The sequence below is a fragment of the Salvia splendens genome, chromosome 10 (genome assembly GCF_004379255.2).
Source record: "Salvia splendens isolate huo1 chromosome 10, SspV2, whole genome shotgun sequence".
In the NCBI taxonomy this organism is placed as follows: Eukaryota; Viridiplantae; Streptophyta; class Magnoliopsida; order Lamiales; family Lamiaceae; genus Salvia; species Salvia splendens.
The window spans coordinates 16,663,240-16,685,825 of record NC_056041.1 but is presented as its reverse complement, the minus strand read 5'-3'; the positions used below and the strand labels follow the sequence as shown (position 1 = coordinate 16,685,825).

General features: G+C 37.1%; 1 protein-coding gene and 1 pseudogene across 1 annotated transcript; one reads left to right on the top strand and one right to left on the bottom strand.

Annotated features, from left to right (window-relative positions):
- Positions 1 to 78: 78 nt before the first annotated feature.
- LOC121752692 lies at positions 79 to 1,366 on the bottom strand (annotated as a pseudogene).
- Positions 1,367 to 5,038: 3,672 nt separating this feature from the next.
- LOC121750182 lies at positions 5,039 to 8,809 on the top strand. The gene is made up of 5 exons (XM_042144663.1): positions 5,039 to 5,540; positions 6,593 to 6,705; positions 7,057 to 7,404; positions 7,489 to 8,170; positions 8,368 to 8,809. The coding sequence occupies exons 1-5, from the start codon at positions 5,303 to 5,305 to the stop codon at positions 8,436 to 8,438; spliced, it is 1,452 nt and encodes a 483-aa protein (XP_042000597.1). The 5' UTR covers positions 5,039 to 5,302; the 3' UTR covers positions 8,439 to 8,809.
- Positions 8,810 to 22,586: the final 13,777 nt, after the last annotated feature.

Below are 22,586 nucleotides of genomic sequence, written 5' to 3'. Positions count from 1 at the left end.
AGCAGAAACACATAAAACTGAAAACACAGTTATCATAAGACCAATACACACCATCCAGAAGTCAAATTTGTAACACATGGATACACTGAAAAGTGAAAAATGAACAAAGCAGATGGCTGCTTGGCCCCAATGATCAGATATTTGTAAGAAAAATGTGGTCCTAGTCTAGTTTGTGAGCTCCATGATGGCAGAGACAATGTCTCCATCTGCATCCCTGAGAGCTTTGACGGCCCTAGCCCTTGAAACCCCGGCTTGTGTCATGACCAGCTCGACATCCTTGGGCTCAACACCTATCTCATCTACATCTTCGTCATCTTGAATTTCTGTTGTTGGCTCTGCCTTTGGTACAGTTGGGACGAAGCTGGGAACCTTGAACTGCTCTGCAGCTTGAGTCTGCAATTGCGAGCTCAGATCCTCAATCTTGGCTTCGCCAAAGATGACATACGTGTCTGAGTTTTGGGCTCTTGAAGACGTCTGGCTTTGAGATGACAAATAAGATCTGAAACACCATGTCACAATAGATTAAGCCACATTCAAGAAGTTGTTGGTTAGAAACTGTCAAGGGGCATGACAAAAAATATTAAGAGCATAAAAACTAACGTTCTTGCTCTTCTTCACAGTGACTCGGCTGACCCCCGGGATTGGCTTCATTCCCAGCTTTAGCATTGCCTTGCGACTTTTCTTCTCACAACGGCTCTGCTTTGACTTACCACTGGCGTCTAACTCTCCTGCCAAGAGAAACAAATTCATTAAGAAATTTCATTTTCTTGCCTTACTTTTACACATCTATTTCAACTTATAGTGTGCTATCTTGATTGGTCGGTTCTACTACAAGTTATTAACCATGAAACCAAAGCTGGAACTAAAATAGATAGTATAGGTTCAATGATCAAAATGAACACAAAGCATGTTGTTATCCTACATTTTTTTAGAAACAGACACAGCCTGAAATGGAAGGGGAAACTACGGAATAGGTGTATCAAATCTTAACCAACTATGTGTTTCTCTATCCAGATTTTATTAGTAACATAACCAATACTATGATTTCTCCAAATCATTTGCAAAATCAAGAACCACAAAGCTGAGATATACTAAATACTATTCATTTACCATCTAGCATCATTTATTCAAAGAGATGAGAAGCTTCAATGAAAATGAAGAAATAGAGTTTTCTTTTGGAGTCAAGGGAAGACACATACCTTCAGCATTGTCTTCGTCGTCATCCTCTTCTTCCTCAATTATAGGCTCATCGTCCTGCAACCTTTAATTCAAAAATAAGCAACCAAGTAAGAGAACAAGGTGTTTTTATTGTGCGGGGTGGTCATTGTGTGTATTCAAGCTACCAAATCAATTGTTTGTCATGCATATCTCCAGTACGGAGGTAGGGATGGCTATCATGCACAAGAATCAAATTTACAAGTATGAACAGGAAATCAGCACGTGAGTATAAACAGCCACATCTAATTAAACACAGGTTGCTACTCCACAATCATATATGCCAGAAATTCTTGAAGACAACTAGACCTGGAAGCATTGCATCACATATCTAGAAACAAGAAGTAAATTTCAGACTACATACGTCAAATGTAAGAGATGCTCAGCACTGAACTCCTCACTGACTCACATTCTTAATGACTAAAAATGCAAAGAATTTTACTCTTCCAAACTTCTCATCTTTTTTCAACCAAAAACAAATGTGATAATATAATAACATCAAGCTCAGATATCCATGAACTCATATTAGACTTCAAGGATTGAGATGGGAGCTGAGAAAACGCCTCCGCATTTTAGAACACAAATCAATCCATATTTCTTTTCAAGTGAGGAAAGGCTATATTATATGTTTCACAAGCACTAGATTGAAATTCCAACTAAGTAAATCAAGCAATTACTAGATTCCTTGCATCTCAATATTCACGTCTAACTTTTTTCTTTCTAGTAAAATTAAGAACAATATAATATTTGTATCAATTCGTCTCTTTAACAATCTCTCCCAAACAACTGTGCTGTTTGGGCACCAAAGTGTTCAAATATAAAATGGTCACAACACACTTGCATAAGCTTGACTTTAGTAAAAACTAAAAACTAAACATAGAGAAATAAAAAGAAAATAAATTACCAAAATAAAAGTGCGCTATTTTTATAGAATTTTCGTCCCAATCTTTTTTTGAGTGAAGACTTTTAGTATAAAAGAGAAGAAACATTGAGCCTATAAAATAATACAAAAAATTAGTTATTGAGATCGTTTATAAATATTTTTTTCTGATAAAATAATACTACAAAAATTACTATGGTACGTATTCCCATGCATAGTGATTTAAAAAATAAGAGGCTCGTACAAAATATTCCAAAATACTAAAAAGTATGTTGTGCCTTTCTATTTACACGACACGAATATTATATCCGAATTTTCAATTTATTCACCGTCACGACTATCGTCCTTGTTTCTTGGTCGAAAATTGAGATTTAGATATCGTAGAAATTAAATAAGGCAGTATGGTTTATGACGGGCAGTGACTATATACGTATATAAATAAGGCATACATCTATTTACAACAGTAAATTGGTTGTCCAAATAATAAACCAAAGCATTAAACTAGATAAATTTGTTGGGTTTACATGTATTAAATGTTTATATTTGTATTTTATTATATTAAATAGATTAATATGTTAATAGTGTGGTTGTGTAATGGGGAAATAAGTATTAAAATTTGAAAAAAAACATTTAGAGGAACGTTTCTTACTTTGAAAAACAAACATTTAGATGGGTATGATAATTATAAAAATATATGCATTACTTTGATTGTCTAGTTTAATAATTGAATTGATTCATGGTAGAAGATGAAATGAGGAATTACGAATAAAATACCAACAACGGGATTTATTTTAAATCATGCAACAATGCATAATGACAACACAAACATCAATAAAAATTGTTGTTGTAAGAGTATTTTTACAATTATGTATGATGGGTAGAAGACTGGTTAAATAAATACTACTATTTATTTATTTATTTATTAATAAACTAGCTCGAACTCGGCATCTCAAACAATAATGTCTAAACTCATTGCCGCTATGACAAAGGCTCTGAACAAATAAATAAATACTACATTCATCCCTCATTAACTGTCACATTTGCTTTTCTACACTCATTTTATAAAAATGATAATAAATAGTTAAAGTCGAGAAATAGTAACGTAAGAGAGAAAATAAAGTAGAGAACAGTCTTCTTTACATTATTTTCTCTCTTACTTTACTATTTTTTCACTTTAACTATTTATTACCATTTTTTACAAAATGAGTGTGGAAAAGTAAATGTGACAGTTAATGCGGGACGGAGGTGTAAGCAAACGGATTTGTGGGAAGTGTATGAAGATGTATGCATGCCAAAGGAATGAGTAGTTATAATGGCATTGGTGGATTGGGCATTCAATACAAACGAGTTAACTCAAATAAAAAAAAATTAAGAATTTTTCAGTAATTTAAATTATTATAAAAATCCAACTTAATCTCTGAGTTGTTAACAATTTAGTCATTTTATATTCATTTTCTTAATATTATACCACTTTATTGGCCGACAAATACTGTCTTACTTTTGATGTTTTAGTTTTAAAATAAATATTGTGAATAGAAAAAGTTAATAAAATGTCAGTAATCTTTTATATATTAAGTATAATATATCAATAAAATCTAGAATTACTCATATGTACAACAAATGTGACATGAGACAAAGTAATGATGAATATATCAAAATAGAAAATGAGACCAGTGATAAAAACATAGATATTAGTACTAAATTAAAATTTTTGTCATGATCTTTAAATTCGACAGAAAAATAATAGCAGTATTATTTTGAAATCTCAACGAATTCCGCAGGCAGACGGTAAAAAAACATGGGAGAAAGACACTTTTTTATGTAAATGACCTAGACTTTTATTCAATTTTCAAAATTGCGGTTGAAATCATTTTGCAATTTACTTATAAATTGAAAACTTCCTTTTCGTTAATACTAGTAAGTATAAATTGTAGTACTATTATATCTGTATTTATTTTTTTCTTTTTGATATTTTGTGTAACAAAGTTATTAAACGGCAAAACTAAATTAAAGGCATTGATTTATTAATCTCAACTACAGTCCATTTTACATAAGTTGAGTCATTTATTTTGAATACGACATTACTAAAATGATATTTTATTGTTAAATAGAAAATTAATAAAATAGAAGAGGGAAAGAAAAATAATAGTATATACAATAAAATGTATAGAAATTACCTGTATTTTTTTATCATGAAAAATAACTTAAAGTATTAGTTATGGAAAATAACTCAAATATGAAATATGTTTTTGGTAATACGACGGCAGTAAATTAAAATAATTGCGAATTTATCTGCACATGTAATGAAATTTTGTTGAAATAAGAATAACTCGATTATTGTAAATAAATACATAAATGTCTTCGAATTATGACACTCTACCCGCGAGTTGTGTTCTTCAGGCTAGTAGACTTTTCATTTGCCTATATTATGTTTAGTTGGTGAATAATAAATCCCATTTAATAATCTTCAATACCCACACGATTATTGTTTAATTATGAGCTAAAACGACACACAATATTCCATAAATAATTATACTTATTACATTTACATACACAATTAGTTTTTGGCAGCCTCAAAATTACAATAAGTTCCGAACTACTCTTTTTATGTATAATGAATGTCATTAGCATAATACATTCAAAGGAGCATTATAAAGAATTAAATTCTTTACTATGTTATTAGCCAAAATAAATAAATAAATAAATAGAACGAAAGATAAAAGAAAATAACTCCACTAACAAAATCAAGAAACATCCCTTCAACAAAAAAATAAAAAATAAATCAAGAAACACACACACCACAACTAAAAAATGGATTCCATATTTGCATATATTCAAAATTGTGTACAGTAATTTTTTTTATTTAATTAACAAAATTACCTATTTAGCTTTAGGGGAAAAAAAGAAGAAAAAAGACAGCACAATGAGTTGTCTTTATCCTTAACACGAGGAAAGAAACAGTTGATCTGCCGAAGTTTTTACGCCCCAATCTCCCACTTCCGCCCCCAAACTTTCAAACCCTACCACTCACCAAAAATTGATATCTGTCTAAGCAAGAACAAGAAAAGGAGGAAAGAGAGAGAGAGAGAGAGAGAGAGAGAATGGCAATCAATGGAGTTTATTTCACTGAAAAAGATTTCAGTAATGGAGTGTAGCTGAAGAACCCACAAGGAAAAGACCCACATTGCTGGAAATTTCTTTCTGCAAATGGGAAAGGCAGAAAATTTGCAGCCTTTGGAGGGTACAGCATATGATGCTGAGAGTACAACCCCTGGTGCAGGGAGTAGTAATGGGTGCTGCTTGAGCTGCAGTAGGGTTAGAAAGTTGGTGCCTTTGAGATGTGTTCTCGCTTTGGTTCTTGGTTTTGGGGTGCTTCTGTCTGCTGTTTTTTGGCTGCCATTCTTTCATTTTGGAGATCAACAAGTTCTGGATCTGGATTTTCAAGGTTGGTGGGACTTTTTGTAGTATGTTTCAATTACAGTATAAATTTTAAGTTTAGATTTTATGGTGGGATGATTATTATTAGCATATATTGTAATGTACATACCTTTTCTATTTTAGGGATTTAGATGTTTTTGTTGGATTGAGTTCTTGGATTTTTATGGCTGGAAGGAGGCATCATGATCTATGGTTGGCGTGATTTGAATTACTTCTTTTGATTCACAATAAATGCAAAAGATTTTCTTCCTTCTCTAGTTGAGGATCCCTTGTCAATGGCATGGCTTACGTTATGATTTACAAAAATTTCAATTCTTGCTATTGTTGAATCACTTAATTGTGGTGGATAATTGTTCCCCTCTCGCTCTTCTCGTTCGTCAGATTTAATTTCCTGTGATTTTAGGCCATCTCGTTGGGGATTTTGGTGCTCTATATTGAATTTCATTGAATGTGTCTTCCTGAGCCCAGCTGAAGACATTCCATAATTAACATTTGGTTCTTGGTTTTTTTGAATGGAGGGATAGCTATAAACTATAGTTCGATCTTGTGCCATAGTTTTGGCTCAACTGCTATGTGCTATCAAAGAGATTTTTAGCTAGAGAATGATACTTTTGCTCTCTAGGAGTCATGCTAACTTACTCCTGTAGCTCTGCTGTCTCAGTGTTTCAGTTGCTTTGTCGTTTCCAACTCAGGGTTCAAGTGTTCAGTTTCGGTATGATATGGTGCATAAGCCACGAGACATGTGGAACACTGTGAGTAGAGAAGGTTAACATTCATTTTGCAGTTTCATTTAGGCCGTAGCCCCTTGAATCCAAAGGCTTAAAACCATTAGGGACTAGTGAAAAGATTCAGGATGTAAAAACTAGTGAAAAGGTTATTTTAGCTGCTACAGCTAATGATAATGGTGAAATCAATGGGTGGATGGAAAAATCAGTAATTATTCTGTATGCTTTGTTCATGAAAGTGAAAGTGAACTGCCTCTTAATTTGTTGTTTGATTTAATTTCCGTATGGACTTTTTTATGTGGTGTGAAAAAAAAATTCATTTGGTGTTATGCAGGTTATGATGTCGTCGCAAGTTTTATGCTGAACAAGTCAGCTCCTTTTCTCTCAGACTGTAAGTTGCAACTTGAGTATGATATTTTTGATGAGATTCCCTTCTCCAATACTAAGGTACTCCTCAAAGCTCTCGGTTTGCTAATATCAATTTTGCTGCTACGTTTTGTTCTCTTTTCTAGACGGATGTGTAAGATAGGAATCCACAATGAAACAATCCAATCAACCGAGATACACACTGCTAAAACCTTCTTCACTTCTTGTATGCATAGTCTGAGTTAGATAAGCAATAGTTAGTAGGTACTAGGTAGGAATCCACAATGAAACAATCCAATCAACCGTGCTGGAATTCTGTTGTGTGAACTGTGACGAGAAATCTCTGTGATAAAACAGCCATCCTCGTATTCCTACATGTTGCTCATATTCTATTCTTGTCTGAAGTTTGATAAAGTTTCTTCCTTGCAATAGGTAGAAATAATACGTCTAGATCCGGCTGGACCAAACACGACAAAGGTTGTGTTTGCAGTTGAATCTGACGCGACGACACAGAGTTTAATAAGAGAACATTTTGTGTATCTAATATCAAATCAATCAGCTCTTAGCTTGACAACGACTTTGTTTGGGGATACCTTCTCGTTCAATGTCCTTAAATTTAAAGGAGGAATTAGTGCCAGTCCAGACCAGAAGGCATTCCTCTTGCAAAGTGTTAAGATTCCATTCAACTTTACCTTGAATTCCTCCATTGATGGACTGCTCACCAATTTTGACGAACTCACGAGCCAACTTAAAGTTGGCTTACGCTTAACTCCATATGAGGTGTGTGGCTTTCTTAATGTTACCGCTTCAATTTAAATCGATATCTTGATTAAGTATGATTCAATAATCTTCTCTGAAATGCAGAATCTGTTCATTCGGCTCACTAATTTGAAGGGTTCGACGGTACGCCCGCCTACAACCGTCGAGTCGCAAGTCGTGTTGGCCGTAGGCATGAACCCCTCGAGATTAAAGCAATTGGCTCAAACTATCTCTGGTTCACACTCTAAAAATCTTGGTCTGAACAACACCGAATTTGGCCGGGTTAAGCAAGTGCGTCTCTCGTCAATCTTACAACACTCCCTCAGCAATAATGGAGGCAGCCCTTCACCTTCGCCCTCTCCTTCTCAATCTCCTATGTCGAAACCTGACCACCATCACCACCACCACCATCATGATCATCACGCTGCTCCTGCCGTTTCGCCTTCTCCATCAACAGCGAGTGGTGGGTCTTTCCGTGGGAGAGGATCATCACCAGCATCCACACCCTCACCAGCTCCTGCAAAAACTGAGCCTCCGTGTCCTTTTGGTCACAATAACTGGTATCCGTGGAAGCACATGGCACCTACTGCACCACCAGTTTACCCACCATACATAGCTCCATCACAGCCAAGGCAAACGGATACACCGGCTCCAAAAATTGCTCCAGCTTCCGCAGAATGGCCATCTCCAATTGCATCTCATGCTCATAACTTGCCCCCCTCACCAAGTGAACACCATGCAAGGCCACTGGACGTGATGTCAATAACATCACCCTCTCCATCTCCATGTGAGTATATGAATAAGCTACAAATCTTGAATTATAATGCTGACCACTGAATCTCCTCGAGGAAAAGGATTAGTCAGGGATTGAGACAACAACATTCCTAAAATCTGTCTTTTAAGAATTATGCATACAATGGTGTTAAGTTTACACAACTACACCTGTTGAAATATATTGATATGATTATATTTTCTTTCTTGCAGCTTCTGCAAAGACTTTCTCCTCAAAACCATGGATTCTGCTGATGTTTACATTGCTCAGGATGGCACTGTAGCTGCAGAGAACGATAGAGCACCTTTCTGGTTAGAGGAGGTACTCCACAAAAACTGAAATAACTAATATTATCCAACCAAGCATTTCTAAACTTGAGTTTTGCTTGTGAGAGCGACACACCCAAAGGGGCTTACCTCACTGTGAGTGCATATACGTTGTTGTGTTGTACGTGTAAATATTCGAGTAAAAAAATGATCTTGGTGGCTTAACAGCATGAAGGTCAAAGTCTCATAGGTGACAGGCTTCTCATGGTGTTGTAATGCCACTGATTTGTGTATTATTACTCCATATCTCTTCTGCATAAATTTGAAGAGAGAAAACCAACAAATGTAAACAGCACCCTTTTCTTTTATTTTTTCTTTCTTTTCGGTATCAAATCTCTTACGAGTAAGCCACGATTTTCCACGTACGATTTCCATGTGGTCTGTAATTTATCAGCTGGGAGCTTTAGGAGAGGTCTACATTGAATTCGACGTACTCCTTCTGTTGTCTTCTGAAGGATCTCTCATCTCACCATTTTAGCAGCTGGGGAAGCAATAAAAAATTGTTTCTTCTTTGTCATTACACCTTTTTTTTAAAAAAAAATTACAGCTGTTTTATTAGGATGTACTCCTTCATAAGGCAAAATCATGATGCAGCTGTGATTGAGGTTACATGTGCTGATTATAGGCCTATGCTTCATAGTTCATACCCAATTTTTGCTTCATCTATTTGGCAAGTAAGTTTGAGACAACACTTTCCTAATCTTATAGGAGTATAACACATAACAGGACAAAATATGTCCCAACTTAAAGTAACAAAAACATACAATCAGTGATGTATACCTGCAAACAATTCGAAATATTTTCAAAATCGTGAAAACAAATGAAACCATTTTAAAGTTACTTGGAAAAATGCGACTTAATCTGATCTATCACCAGAAATAAATATATCATGTTACAATTGTAGTAATATTTTCAAATTCAGGGTAAATGAGATCAGAGTAAAGCTTATAAACTGAGCATAAACCTTGAATTATTTCGATAAAGCGTCTTCGATTTTCTAATTAGAGTCAAATCTCAAAAGTGTGTAATGCTTAAAAAATAAAATGACTTTATAATGATTTTCAGCGAAGATATTTGCCAAGAGTAGTATTCAAAAACACTGATCACATTTAAGAAAAACAGGGACCGCAGAGGTTGCGATCGTTTTTTGCCATTTTCTTGTGCTTTTTTGCAATGTTCATGTCCAAAGGGTTGCGACAATAATACTTTAGAGTAGGGGTGGGTCGGTACGGTATACCGTACCGACCGTGCCATACCGCATACCGTACCGGAAAGTACGGTATGACAAAATTCAATACCGATACCGTACCGAATTTTCGGTATACCGAAATTCCGGTATACCGGAAATTCGGTATGATATTTTTTGATACCGTTACCATACCGTTATTACGGTATACCGTACCGTGTTTCGGTATACCGTAATAACGGTATGGTAACGGTAACGGTATACCGAAAAATAATTGGTTTCTTGATTTGTTCATTTACTAATTGGTTTCTCGATTGTTCATAATTTTTTACTATCGGTAATTCGTCCATCACTCTATTCAATTTTATATTTTGGTTAGCATGTTATCAAGTATCATATTATATTTGTTGTTGCCGATGATGTTGATTTTTAAGTATCTTTTAATATATATTTATGGATTATTTTGATTACATATATTCATAATTTTATCCCATAATCGTGGTTAATGATAAAATGAAGGTACTTATTGATTATTTTTGGCTATTTAGACCAATAGTAGTAATAATTGGTCTTATAAATAAAATCTCCAAATAGATTTACAAGTGTAATGAAATAAAGATTCAATTTTTTCCCCCTAGACTTTAATTTCAATCTATCATTATAAACATGCATACAAATTCTCAAAAATATTAACAAGGCACGGTCTTCCTTTGATTTGAATAAATTTTTAAAATACTAGCAAATAATTTTTTTTAATGTGAAAATACTAAAATTCAACATATATCAAAATTTGGCTCATTTGTTGGTTATGATGAGTATATTTTAAAGTTAAGGGTTTAGGATTTAGGTTTCAAGGTTTGGGTTTTTAGTGTATAGGGTCGCTATATTGCAATGAAATGAATCTCGACTAGAAAGTGTCTCACCAGTGCAATATTAAGTTATTGCAACGTAAACTTGCTCCTACACTTATAACTCAACGGTTAATTCATATTTTCACAGGTTTAAAATGCTTTTTAATTTTAAGTCTGATATTTAAATGTCAAGACAGTTTATTAAAATGTCAACACAAATATGTGTTGAAATTTTAATGTGGTCGTATTGACATTTTTAAGAAAATGTAGCATTTAAACACACTCTTGTGTCTATGTGGGGTTAATGTGATTGAAAAAGTATAATCCAAAGTAAGAGGATGTCGAATATTCTTTTGTTTATCATTTCACAACTTTTATTTCGCAAAATGAAATAAATATGAAGAAATTAAAATGACCCGTGCATCGCACGGGCGTGACACTAGTTAGTAATTTAAATTGGACATTTATTTCTCTTTAAAAATTAAGAATGACTGATCAGTATCCTATTTATTCATCCTTCAATTTAAGTAGTATATAAAATAAGATAACATACAATGAATTAAACACTAATTAAACGATTTGATTCATTTTCAGCTGCACATATTTTTAATTGACATTTTATGAAGTGGGACGAAGAACAAAACAAAATTTTTAATTACTTTATATATTTGGAATATGACATTACACAAAGAATCATATACTAAATGGTGTGAGTTAATACAAATTCTTTCAAATGTGCTCTGTTGAAACATATTCCCGATATCGTATTTCCAATCTTCTTTCGGTGTTATGTGCTATTGTGTTTATTATATTTAATAGGATGAGTTGATAAAAAAATAATTCAGGTTAATTTTGAATTTGTTTGAATAAATTATCATTTGAATGTTTAATTTTATTGTATTAATTGATGTATTAAATTTTTTTTAATATAATATATATAAAAATGTAATATATATATTACAACATATTTAATATTAATATATATATATATATATATAATAATCTATCGGTATACCACGGTATACCGGTATACCGTGGATTCGGTATATACCGAAGTTTCGGTATACCGTGGTATACCGGTATACCGTGGTATACCGGTATACCGTGGTATACCGCGGTATAGAAAAATTGATACCGTTACCGTACCGAAACACTGCGGTACGGCATCATACCGTACCGGAAACTGCGGTATACCGAAAAATCGGTATTTTCGGTATTTTTCCGGTACGGTAAGTCCGGTATTACGGTATTTCGGTATAATTTCCCACCCCTACTTTAGAGTGAATGTGAGAGAGAGAGAGAGAGAGAGCTATGTCCATACAAAATGTTGATTTTTTTCAATCGCACGTAACTGTAATTAAATCTGGCTGTTAATGGGTGATAAAAATAGAACGTGTAATATATTGTTCCCTATTTGCTTGAAATGCAAAAGTTTTTTCGCGTAACTAGTTTAGTTTGCAACTTTTTTTTGTTATTGGTGTATTTTATATTTAGAGTGAAGAACAAAACTAGCCCATGTTTCACACTGTGTCCACCCTCAACCGCAGCCAAAAGTTTTTTCTATATTTAATTACTCTTTGGCATTTTAGCATTGTACGTATAATTTTTCATTTTTTGATACGTGTCATTTTTATTTTTAAAAATAATTATATAAATGTTGTGGTTGGGTTCGTAAGTGGTCATGGATAAATCTATCAAATATTTGAAAACTTATAATTCGATAGATTGCAGTTTGATTTGACCACACTCAATTAATCCATATTATCTATTTTTTGGGTTTATTTTGACCAATATTTCAACATTTCATACGATTAAATGAATAACTATAAAAATATGACCAATGTTTAGGACTTTAGGCATTAGATTTTGCTAATTAAGAAGTAGGAGTATAATTTAATAACACAGAAATAGAGTAAAAAATTCAAATTCAATATAAGAAATAATACTCCGATATTTAAATGTTCTTTAAATTAATTGAAATAGTTTACATTTCATTTGAATTTTACAAATCTTAAATTAATTACTCCCTCCGTCCCATTTTAGAAGTCTCATTTGAGTCCGTCACGAGTTTAAGAAATATAAAGGAAAGTTGGTTAAAAAACATAGTGGAATGTGTGTCCTATTTTTATATAGTATTAGTTTTATAATAGAATGTGAGTGGAAAAAAGTTGGGAAATTGGTCTCTAAAACCATAAACTTTGTCTTAAATTTGGTATTTCCCATGAACTTTGAAATTGATATATAATATCATAAACTTTGCACTTTGTTTGGTATTTCCCACATCATATCTATTACTATATTTGACTAACTTACAAAGCATTTTTATCATACTTGACACAATTAAATCAACGTGGTTTTGAACGTGACTTTTTATCCTACATGTTATAAACTTAAAAAGTGATTTAAAATATCATAAAACATATCACGATTGCCTACATAAAATAAGATTTTGATGAATATATCTTATTTGAGTGAGTTTGGGAAATACCAAATAAAATGCACAGTTTGAGATATTATAGACCAATTTCAAAGTTCATGGAAAATACCAAACTTTAGGCAAAGTTCATGGTTTTAGAGACTAATATCCCAAAAAAGTTAGTGGAATGTGGGGTATATTATCATTTATGCAATATTTCAACCGAGACTCTTAAAGTGAGACACCCAAAAATGATAAACGGAAACTCCTAAAGTGGGACGGAGGGAGTAGAATTTTGATATAGGCTCAAGATCCTCTTAGTATACAACGAACTGTAATGAACATGTTAAATTATTCAACAATTTAATATTCATCAAATGTCATTTTTATCCAATGTCAAGACTTGTACTATTCCCTCGTCTACCATTTAAAGAATCTTTTTAACTCGACACAAGTTTTAAAATATTATTTGGCTTTGTGAAAAAAAAGTAAATAGAGAAAGTGAGCGAAATATGAACCCGTATAAAGTACTCCTTCCGTCCCAAGGAATACGACCCCTTTCTTGGGCGGCACGGAGTTTTATGCAGTTTTATTTTATGTGTTGAGTGGAGAGAGTAAAGTAAGAAAAAGGAAATAAAGTAGAGATAAATGTGTTTCCATTTATAGTAATAGGTCATCTTGGATGGGACAAACCAAAAAAGAAAATGAGTCATCTTTAGTGGGACGGAGGGAGTATAAGTTTTATATTGAATTGTGATTGTAAAAAGTTACAAAATAATATTATATTACTATAAAATCTCATACTAAAAGTTACTTCCACCGTCACGGCTAAGATGACACATTTCTTGGTCGGTACGGGATTTTAGAAGTTATTGGTTAAAGTATTTAATTGGAGAGAGAAAAATGGGTGTAAGTATTAAAATAGAGAGAGAAAGAAAAATGAATATTTTAATAGAAGTGAGAAAAAGTGTTTGGGTGTATTAATTGGAGAGAGAAAGTTTTTAAAAAAGGAAATGTGTCATCTTTGTTGGGACAAACTAAAAGGAAAACGTTTCATCTTAAACGGGATGGAGGGAATAATATTTTACTCCCTCGTTCCCAAAGAATATGCACTTTGGGGTCGGTACGAGTTTTAATAAAATTTTGATAAAGTAAGAGAGATGTTGATAAAAAAAGTAAATAAAGTATTATTAATAGAGAATGAGTCTCACCTTATTATAGAGAAAAGACTTGCAAAATTTGAAAGTGTATATTATTGTGGGACGAACTAAATAACAAAGAGTGTATATTATAAAGGGATGAAGGGAGTAAATTTAAAGGAACGGAACGAGGAAGCAATAACCGAATTAAATAAGACTCATAGGCGTACTTGTAAATACTAAGAACTGGCCTGAGGTCTCCAGTTTATTTATATAATTATGTTTGCCACATGGCGCAATATTGGCGAATGAACTTGTTTTGCTGGCGTCACCATCGATGTAGTCAATGACGTCATCCGCCAATCAGCTTTGGCCTCGTGGCTCACCTTCCAGCACACACTTATACTGATACAGTCTAGGCTTTTAGTAGCCCACTTTCTAGCAAATTGCACTACCATCGGGGCGGGCTATCGTCCGCCACTATAGTCATGCGTATGATGTATGATTCATCGTCCGCGCCCTATACATCGTCCGCAGACGATGGCGTCAGAACACGCATCGTCCGCGATATCGTCCGCTCCACTGCGGATCACGCGAACGATACCGAGGACGATGCAATGCGTTTTCCTTTTTTTCAAAATTTTTATCTATTTAAACCCCAATTTCTCTTTCATTTCCCACACCAATAATTCTCTCATCTCTCACTTTTCCCACACACCAATATTTCACTCTCAATCTTTCTCACTAAAAAAATGAGACCCGACGACGACTGGAGTACCTCGGAGGGCATTACTCAGGCCTTATTCGATTGCGTTCATGGGGCTGCGGTGGAATCCCAGGTGGCGGAGCAGGCCCAGGCGGTGCGGATCCCACGTCCGATTCGACGTCGGACGTTTGTCCGCCGCGAGCATGACGTAGCTCACCAACGTCTGTTCGCATACTATTTTGAAGAGCAACCACGGTGGTGCCCGACGGTTTTTCACCACCATTTTAGAATGCGGCGAGATCTTTTTCTTAGCATTGTCCAAACGTTGGAGGCACGTGATGAATACTTCCAGTATCGGGAAGATGGCATCGGCAGATCCGGACTTACGCCGTTGCAGAAGTGCACGGTTGCCCTCCGGCAGTTGGACTACGGCACCACGGCGGACATGTTCGACGAGTACCTTCACGTCGGGGAGACAACTGGCCGCGAGTGCCTGAAGAATTTTTATAGGGGAGTTGTGGAGGCTTATAGCAACACCTATTTGCGAAAGCCGACTGCTGAGGATTGCCAGGGCCTGATGAAGATGCACGAGACGGCGCATGGCTTCCCTGGAATGCAAGGGAGCATCGATTATATGCACTGGGAGTGGAATAATTGCCCAACGGCGTGGAGAGGCCAATTTACAAGTGGATACAAGGGCAGCCACCCGACGATGATCCTCGGAGCCGTCGCTGACCATCGGCTCTGGATCTGGCATGCTTACTTCGGTGTAGCGGGGTCGAACAACGACATCAACGTTATCAACTCATCCAACCTCTTCACCGAGCAATGCAATGGCAACAGCCTGGCCATCGACTTCACTGCCAACGGACGCCAATATCATATGGGGTACTACTTGGCCGATGGCATATACCCGATGTGACCTGTTTTTTTGAAGACGATCAGCTGCCCAATGGGTGAGAAAAGAGTTTTATTCTCGCAAAAGCAAGAGGCTGCGCGGAAGGATGTGGAGCGGGCATTTGGTGTGCTCCAAGCGCGGTGGATAATAGTGAAGGGTCTGGCGCAGTTCTGGTACAAGGACGTCATCGCCGATGTCATGTATGTGTGCATCATCTTGCATAACATGATAGTCGAACACGAAGGTGGAAGAGTCACCGATTGGGGCGATGATGAAGGTGAATCTAGCTCCAGCACGGCGGCTCCGCCCCACGTTCGAGGATTACCGATGGGCTTCAATGAGGTTCTATCTAGACATGCCTCAATACGCAACCAACAAGACCATGCTCAGCTCATGAACGGCATGATTGAAGAAGTTTGGGACCGTAACCGCCGTTGAGAATTTGTAGTTTTTTTATTTCGTAGTGTAATGTTTGAATTTTAATGAAATGAAGTTTTTTTTCCAATTTTTGTAGTGTTTTAAATATTTAAATAAATAAAATGCTTATGGCGGACTATAAGGCATCCCACTGCAGGTGGAAGGGTAGGAGGATGAAATGCTGATGTGGCGGAACATAGGGCACCCTATAGGGCAGACTATAGGGCGCCCCATTGTGGATGCCCTTAGCCAGTACTACTCCGTATTATACATATTGTACATCTCTTTGTTGTTTATTTCAGCTTATTTTAAAAACAGTGGTTTTTTTCATTTTTATACATGCTACTCTCCATTTACAGTATAATTTTTTTTCATAAGAGTTTATAATTTATTTTTCTTCTTATTACTCCCACCCGTCCATAGGTAATTAGGTAATGGAATGAATGACTTGTTTATGAATTCGAATATTCACTATAGTAGTAGTAATATTTTTTAATCAAACCGAGTGCAAAGATCACATACGTTTTGCACTCGTTCGTTTTATAATTTTTGTCCGTTATTGCCGAGTGCAAAGATCACATACGTTTTGCACTCGTTCGTTTTATAATTTTTGTCCGTTAATTTCAACGATAGAATTTACTTAACGTTAGGACGATATTTTGACAGCTGATTTTGAAACGCAATGCACTCCACGTCTTCATTTAATATTTAACCATACTAGAATTTAAACATCTAAATTGTATTTAGTGGTTAGTAAAAGCACGTGCTTCTCTTTATTTATTAAATATAAATAAGTAATAATACACACAAAATGTGGGTAGTGATAAAATGCAAACTCATATATTATACAAACTTCAAACTATGATCTGAACAGTTAAAAAATATCAACAGATGACAAAATAGTAGCAATAGAAAATGTCAACACAATATCAACACGACATCAACCGTTGACACTGTATTGACATTTCTGTTACTACTATTTTGTCATCTGTTGACATTTTCTAACTGTTCAAATTATAGTTTGAAGTTTGTACAATATTTAGAATTTGCATTTGATCACATTCCCACAAAATGTTGTGTTAGCTTACATGTTAAAGCTTTAAACTCTCCTTTTTCTCCAAGATGTCCGGGTTCGAACCCAATAACTTTTTATAAAAAATGCATGTTTTATGGTTCGAACCATAAACCATAAACCATAAACCCTATGATTAACATTCACTTTAGGGTGAATTTTTTTTGTTTCAAAAATGTAATTTTTGAATTATTTGCATATGAATATTATTAAGATATACTCCATTCGTGCCTTGATAATAGTGACATTTTTTTCGGCACGTGGTTTAAGAATAATGTGTTAAGTGGATGGTGAATAAAATAAGAGAGAATAAAATAAAATAAATGAGAGGATTACTGTTTTCTAAAAATAGAAATGAGTCAATGATGTTGGAACTTTTTAAAATAGAAAAATGTGAATTAACATGGAACATAAGTACTCCGTATAAAATATGTACACAACTGCAAATAAGAAAATTTTGAATACTCCTATATAGGATTAGGATAGGTTTGTCGTGATTATGTAGAATTGAGGTGTGAGACGACTTCTCAACTGGGTCGTGTCGACTTAGAGCACCCACAACCATGCTCTTGCCAACGAGTACGGTTGTGGGCCAGGCCCCACTATTCCTGCCTGCTCTTAGGCAAGAGCACAACACTCACAGTTGTGCTCTTCTGCAAGGACGAGCACAATTCATTTTAAATAAAAACATTTCCATAAAATTAAAATTCATTAAAAAAATCGAAATAATATTACAAATTACAAATAAAATAAAAAAGACATAATTAAAATCCTAAAAAATAAACATTACATAATTAAAATACTAAAAATTAAAAATTACATAATTAAAATACTAAAAATTAAAAATTACAAAATTAAATTCGTAAAATTAAAAAAACCCACTACGTGTTGTCGAATTTCGCCCACATGTGTTTGATTAGGTCTTCTTGTAGCTCAACGTGGGTTCAGGTATCGCGCATTGTGTGCCTTGTTTCGATCCTCTCACACACCGTCGTATGCACACCTCGGCGTGGGGGAGACCTCGCGCTTGAGCTTCCGGCTCCATCCTCGTCTTAGAAGCTAGCCGCCCTCGGTCCTTCATCGGCTATAATCATGTTGTGTAAGATAATACACGTGTACATGATGTCGGCGATATTGTTCAACTACCACAGCCGAGCTGGGGCCTTCACAATGTTGAATCGGGCTTGAAGGACCCCAAAGGCTCTTTCGACGTTTTTCTGCGCAGACTCTTGACGTTGCGCAAAAAGAACCCATCTCGGGTCTTGCGGGTTGCTGAGCGTCTTCACGAAAGTCGACCACCTTGGGTAGATACCATTGGCGAGATAGTAACCCATGTGGTATGTATTTCCGTTGACGGTGAATTCGATCGCCGGTGCTACACCATTCAACACATCATTGAAGAGGGGTGAAGAATAGAGCACGTTCAAGTCGTTGTTGGATCCGGCAGCGCCAAAATATGCATGCTAAATCCATAGGTGGTAGTCGGCGACCGCCTCAAGGATAAGTGTTGGGTCGCCGCCTTTGTGGCCGCTTAAGTGTTGCCCCCTCCAAGCAGTCGGACAATTCTTCCACCTCCAATGCATGCAGTCAATGCTGCCAAGCATTCCGAGAAAGCCATGGACTGAATCGTGAAGACGAAGCAACCGTTGGCAATCATCGGTGGTGGGTGGCTGAAGGAATTAATCACCGAAAGTTGTACGAACGCCCTCACAAATTTTTTTAAGACAAAGGATTCCAGTGGACTCACCGACATGCAAATACTCATCGAAGAGGTTGGCCGTTTGCCCAGTAGCGAGTTGTCGGATGACACACGTACACTTCTGTAACGGGGTGATACTTTGCCGTCCGGCTGCATCTGGACCTGTTTGGAAGAATTCAACACGGGCAGACAATGTGTTAACAATACGCATTAACAGGCGCTTAGACATGCAAAAACGACGCCTGGAGTAATCCACCGGAAACCGCAGCGGGCCGGCAACGAGCCTTTCGTGGGCTCCCTCCCGGTCACGATGAATGTAGCGGCGAGTTGATCTAGTTGGTTGAGGAGGATGGGCGGGGGTATTCGCTGCGACATATGCATCATAAGCGACACGATGTTGTCGGTAGTATTCTTGTTCTTCGCGCTCCGCTTCTGCAATAAGATGGGTGAAATCCATTTGAGGTTTTGAGTGAGAGATGAAGGTGTAGAAAGTTGTATGAAAAATATGAATGAGAGATGAATGAGAGATGATTTGATGTGGAAAATGGAAGATGAATGTGTGTATTTATAGATGATTTTGGGGAAAATAATAAAAAAATAATAAAAAAACAGAAAAACGGGCAAAAAACGACCATTTTTTGGGGATTGCGAAAATAAATTTTTTTTATTTTTAATCAGTTTTATAATTAAAAATCGAATTTTTGAAAAAAAAATTTCAAATGCAACGGCATAGTCGTTGCCCAATCGTAGCACGACACATCACCTGCTCGCTGGCGCGGACGTGCTCGATGCATCGAGCAGCGCTGTGCCAGCGGCGCGAGCGCAGCGGCGGACGACGTCTTCCGTGCCGCTGGCACGGACGGACGGACGTCGTCCGTCTACCGTTGCAGATGCTCTTAGCCCAGGCATGGCATGAGTTGGCCCAAGATGGGCCCTTCATGGAAACAGAGTGGACGCGGATCAGATTCATTGGTTAGAGCATCCATAATGGCGGCGAGCGGACCGGCTAGCCGATTCCCAGCGCTGGCCGGTTCGCTCGCCGAACCATTGCAGGCGGCGAGCGGCAATTCGGCAAGAAAATCGGCGAGCGCTCGCCGATTTTCGGGCGCTGGCCGATCCGCTCGCCGGTCGGCTGGCCGCCATTGCAGGCTCCCGATCGGCGAGCGATCGGCCAGCCCATTTTTTATTTTTTATTTATATAATTTTCAAAACACTATATACGCGATTTGCACGTCATTTTCATTCACACCACTTGTTTTAACGAGTTTTCTCTCTATCTTAATTTCTGAACAAGATCAACAACGCGAAATGAGTAACGCAGGTGGCAGTAGTGGTGGTAGTGGTGGGGATGCTGAGGAGTACGAATGACAAATGAACGAAGAGTTGGAGGCATATACGTCCAATGAGATAAACCGGCTGATACAAAGGGCCTTGCAGCCGGCGGTACCTGAACCTCGACCCGTTGTCTACCGCCGAGCAGTGATTGAACGAGATCACGTAGCTGCACATTAGCAGCTATATGAAGACTACTTCGCACAGGAGCCGTTGTTTAACGCCAACCTTTTCAGGCGGCATTTTAGGATAAGCAGGACCATGTTTATGCGTATTGTTGACGCTTTGGAGCATCGATATCTGTGTTTCCGCTTTAGGCACGATGCGGCTAGCAGACCCGGCCACACACCTATTCAAAAGTGCACTGCGGCAATCAGGCAGTTGGCCTACGGAGGTGCGGTAGACATGTGGGACGAGTACCTCCACATCAGTGACACGACTGCCCTTGAATGTATGAAGTATTTCTGTCAGGGCGTGGTTGAAATATTCAGTGATCAGTACCTTCGAAGCCCTACCCCCGAAGACTGCCAGGAGCTGATGCAGATTCACGGGGAGAAGCATGGGTTCCCGGGTATGTTAGGAAGCATAGATTGTATGCATTGGGAGTGGAAGAACTGTCCCTCTGCCTGAAAGGGGTTCTACACGACCGGCTACAAGGGAAAGAATCCCACGATGATCCTCGAGGCCGTAGCTGATTACTGGCTGTGGATTTGGCATGCTTATTTTTGGGTAGCTGGGTCGAACAACTACCTCAACGTCCTCAACTCGTCGCCCCTTTTCAACGAGCAGTGCCAGGGCGTCGGTCCGGCCATCAGTTTTGTCGCCAACGACAACCTGCATGATATGGGCTATTACTTGGCGGATGGGATATACCCTAGGTGACCCGTCTTTGTGAAGACGATTAGATGCGCATCAGATGAGAGGAAGGCCTACTTTGCGGAACGGTAGGAGTCGGCGTGCAAGGACGTGGAACGTGCATTTGGTGTGCTCCAGTCTCGATGGGCGGCAATTAGGGGTCCAACGCGTTTGTGGCATGTCGACTGCATTGCTGATATAATGTATGTCTATATTATCATGCACAACATGATTGTCGAAGATGAAGATGTACAACTGACTAGTTGGGCCAACGACGATAATGAAGCTGATCCAAGCCACGGCGTGGCCGCCCCCAACATACGAAGCGGGATACCTCACGATTAAGCCGGCCGCCTCCAAGCACATGCCGACATGCGCCAAGTGGATGCTCATATTCGACTCCAAAAGGATTTAATTGAAGAGTTGTGGGTGCGGAGGACTGCACGGCATTAGTTTTTTTTAATTATGTAGTTTTTTAATCTACCTTTTTTTAATTATGTAATTTTTTTAAATTAACGTACTTTTTTTAAAATTAAATATTATTATTGAATTTTCCCATATTTGTGTCGTAAATTTAATTCCGTATTTTATGTGAGTGTTAATTATTTGTTTTTTTATAATTTTGTTTATTGTGGCTAGCTATGGCTAGCCTATTTCTTGTCTAGTTGTTTGTCCTGATGATGTGGTAGGAGGAGTTTGTGGCTAGGCTATGGCTGACCTATTGCTATTGGAGATGTTCTTAGAGCATCCACAATGGCGACTAGCACACCTCCTAGTCGAGCCCCGACGCTAGGCGGTCCGCTAGGCGAAGCATTGTAACCTCCGAGCCGGTTTCCGGAAAAAAAATCGCCTAGCGCTAGGCGATGTGTGGGCGCTGGGTGATCCGCTCGGCGCCATTGCAGGCTCCGGATCGCCGAGCACATCGCCAAGTGGAATTTTTAATTTTTTTTATTTAATGTTTTTTTTTATGAAACTCATTCTTGGTTGTTTCTCTTTTATAGAGACATCCTTGAATGTTTTATGTTCCACTTTCGATGTGGGACAAACTCATTCTTGGTTGTTTCTCTTTTATAGAGACATCCTCGAATGTTTTATGTTCCACTTTCGATGTGGGACAAACTCATTCTTGGTTGTTTCTCTTTTATAGAGACATCCTTGAATGTTTTATGTTCCACTTTCGATGTGGGACAAACTCATTCTTGGTTGTTTCTCTTTTATAGAGACATCCTTGAATGTTTTATATTCCACTTTCGATGTGGGACAAACTCATTAATGAAGATGTTGTAATGTTATTTTAATTTTAATGAAGTGTGTTTTTTTAATTAATGTACTTTTTAAAATTTTAATATTATTATTGAATTTTCTCGTATCTGTGTCGTAAATTTAATTCCGTATTTTGTGTGATTGTTAATTATTTGTTTTATATAATTTTGAGTGATGTGGCTAGGCTATAGCTAGGCTATGACTGTGCTATTTGCTTGTTTTGATGATGTGGCAGGGAGATTTTTAGTGTTGATGATGTGGGAGGAGGGGT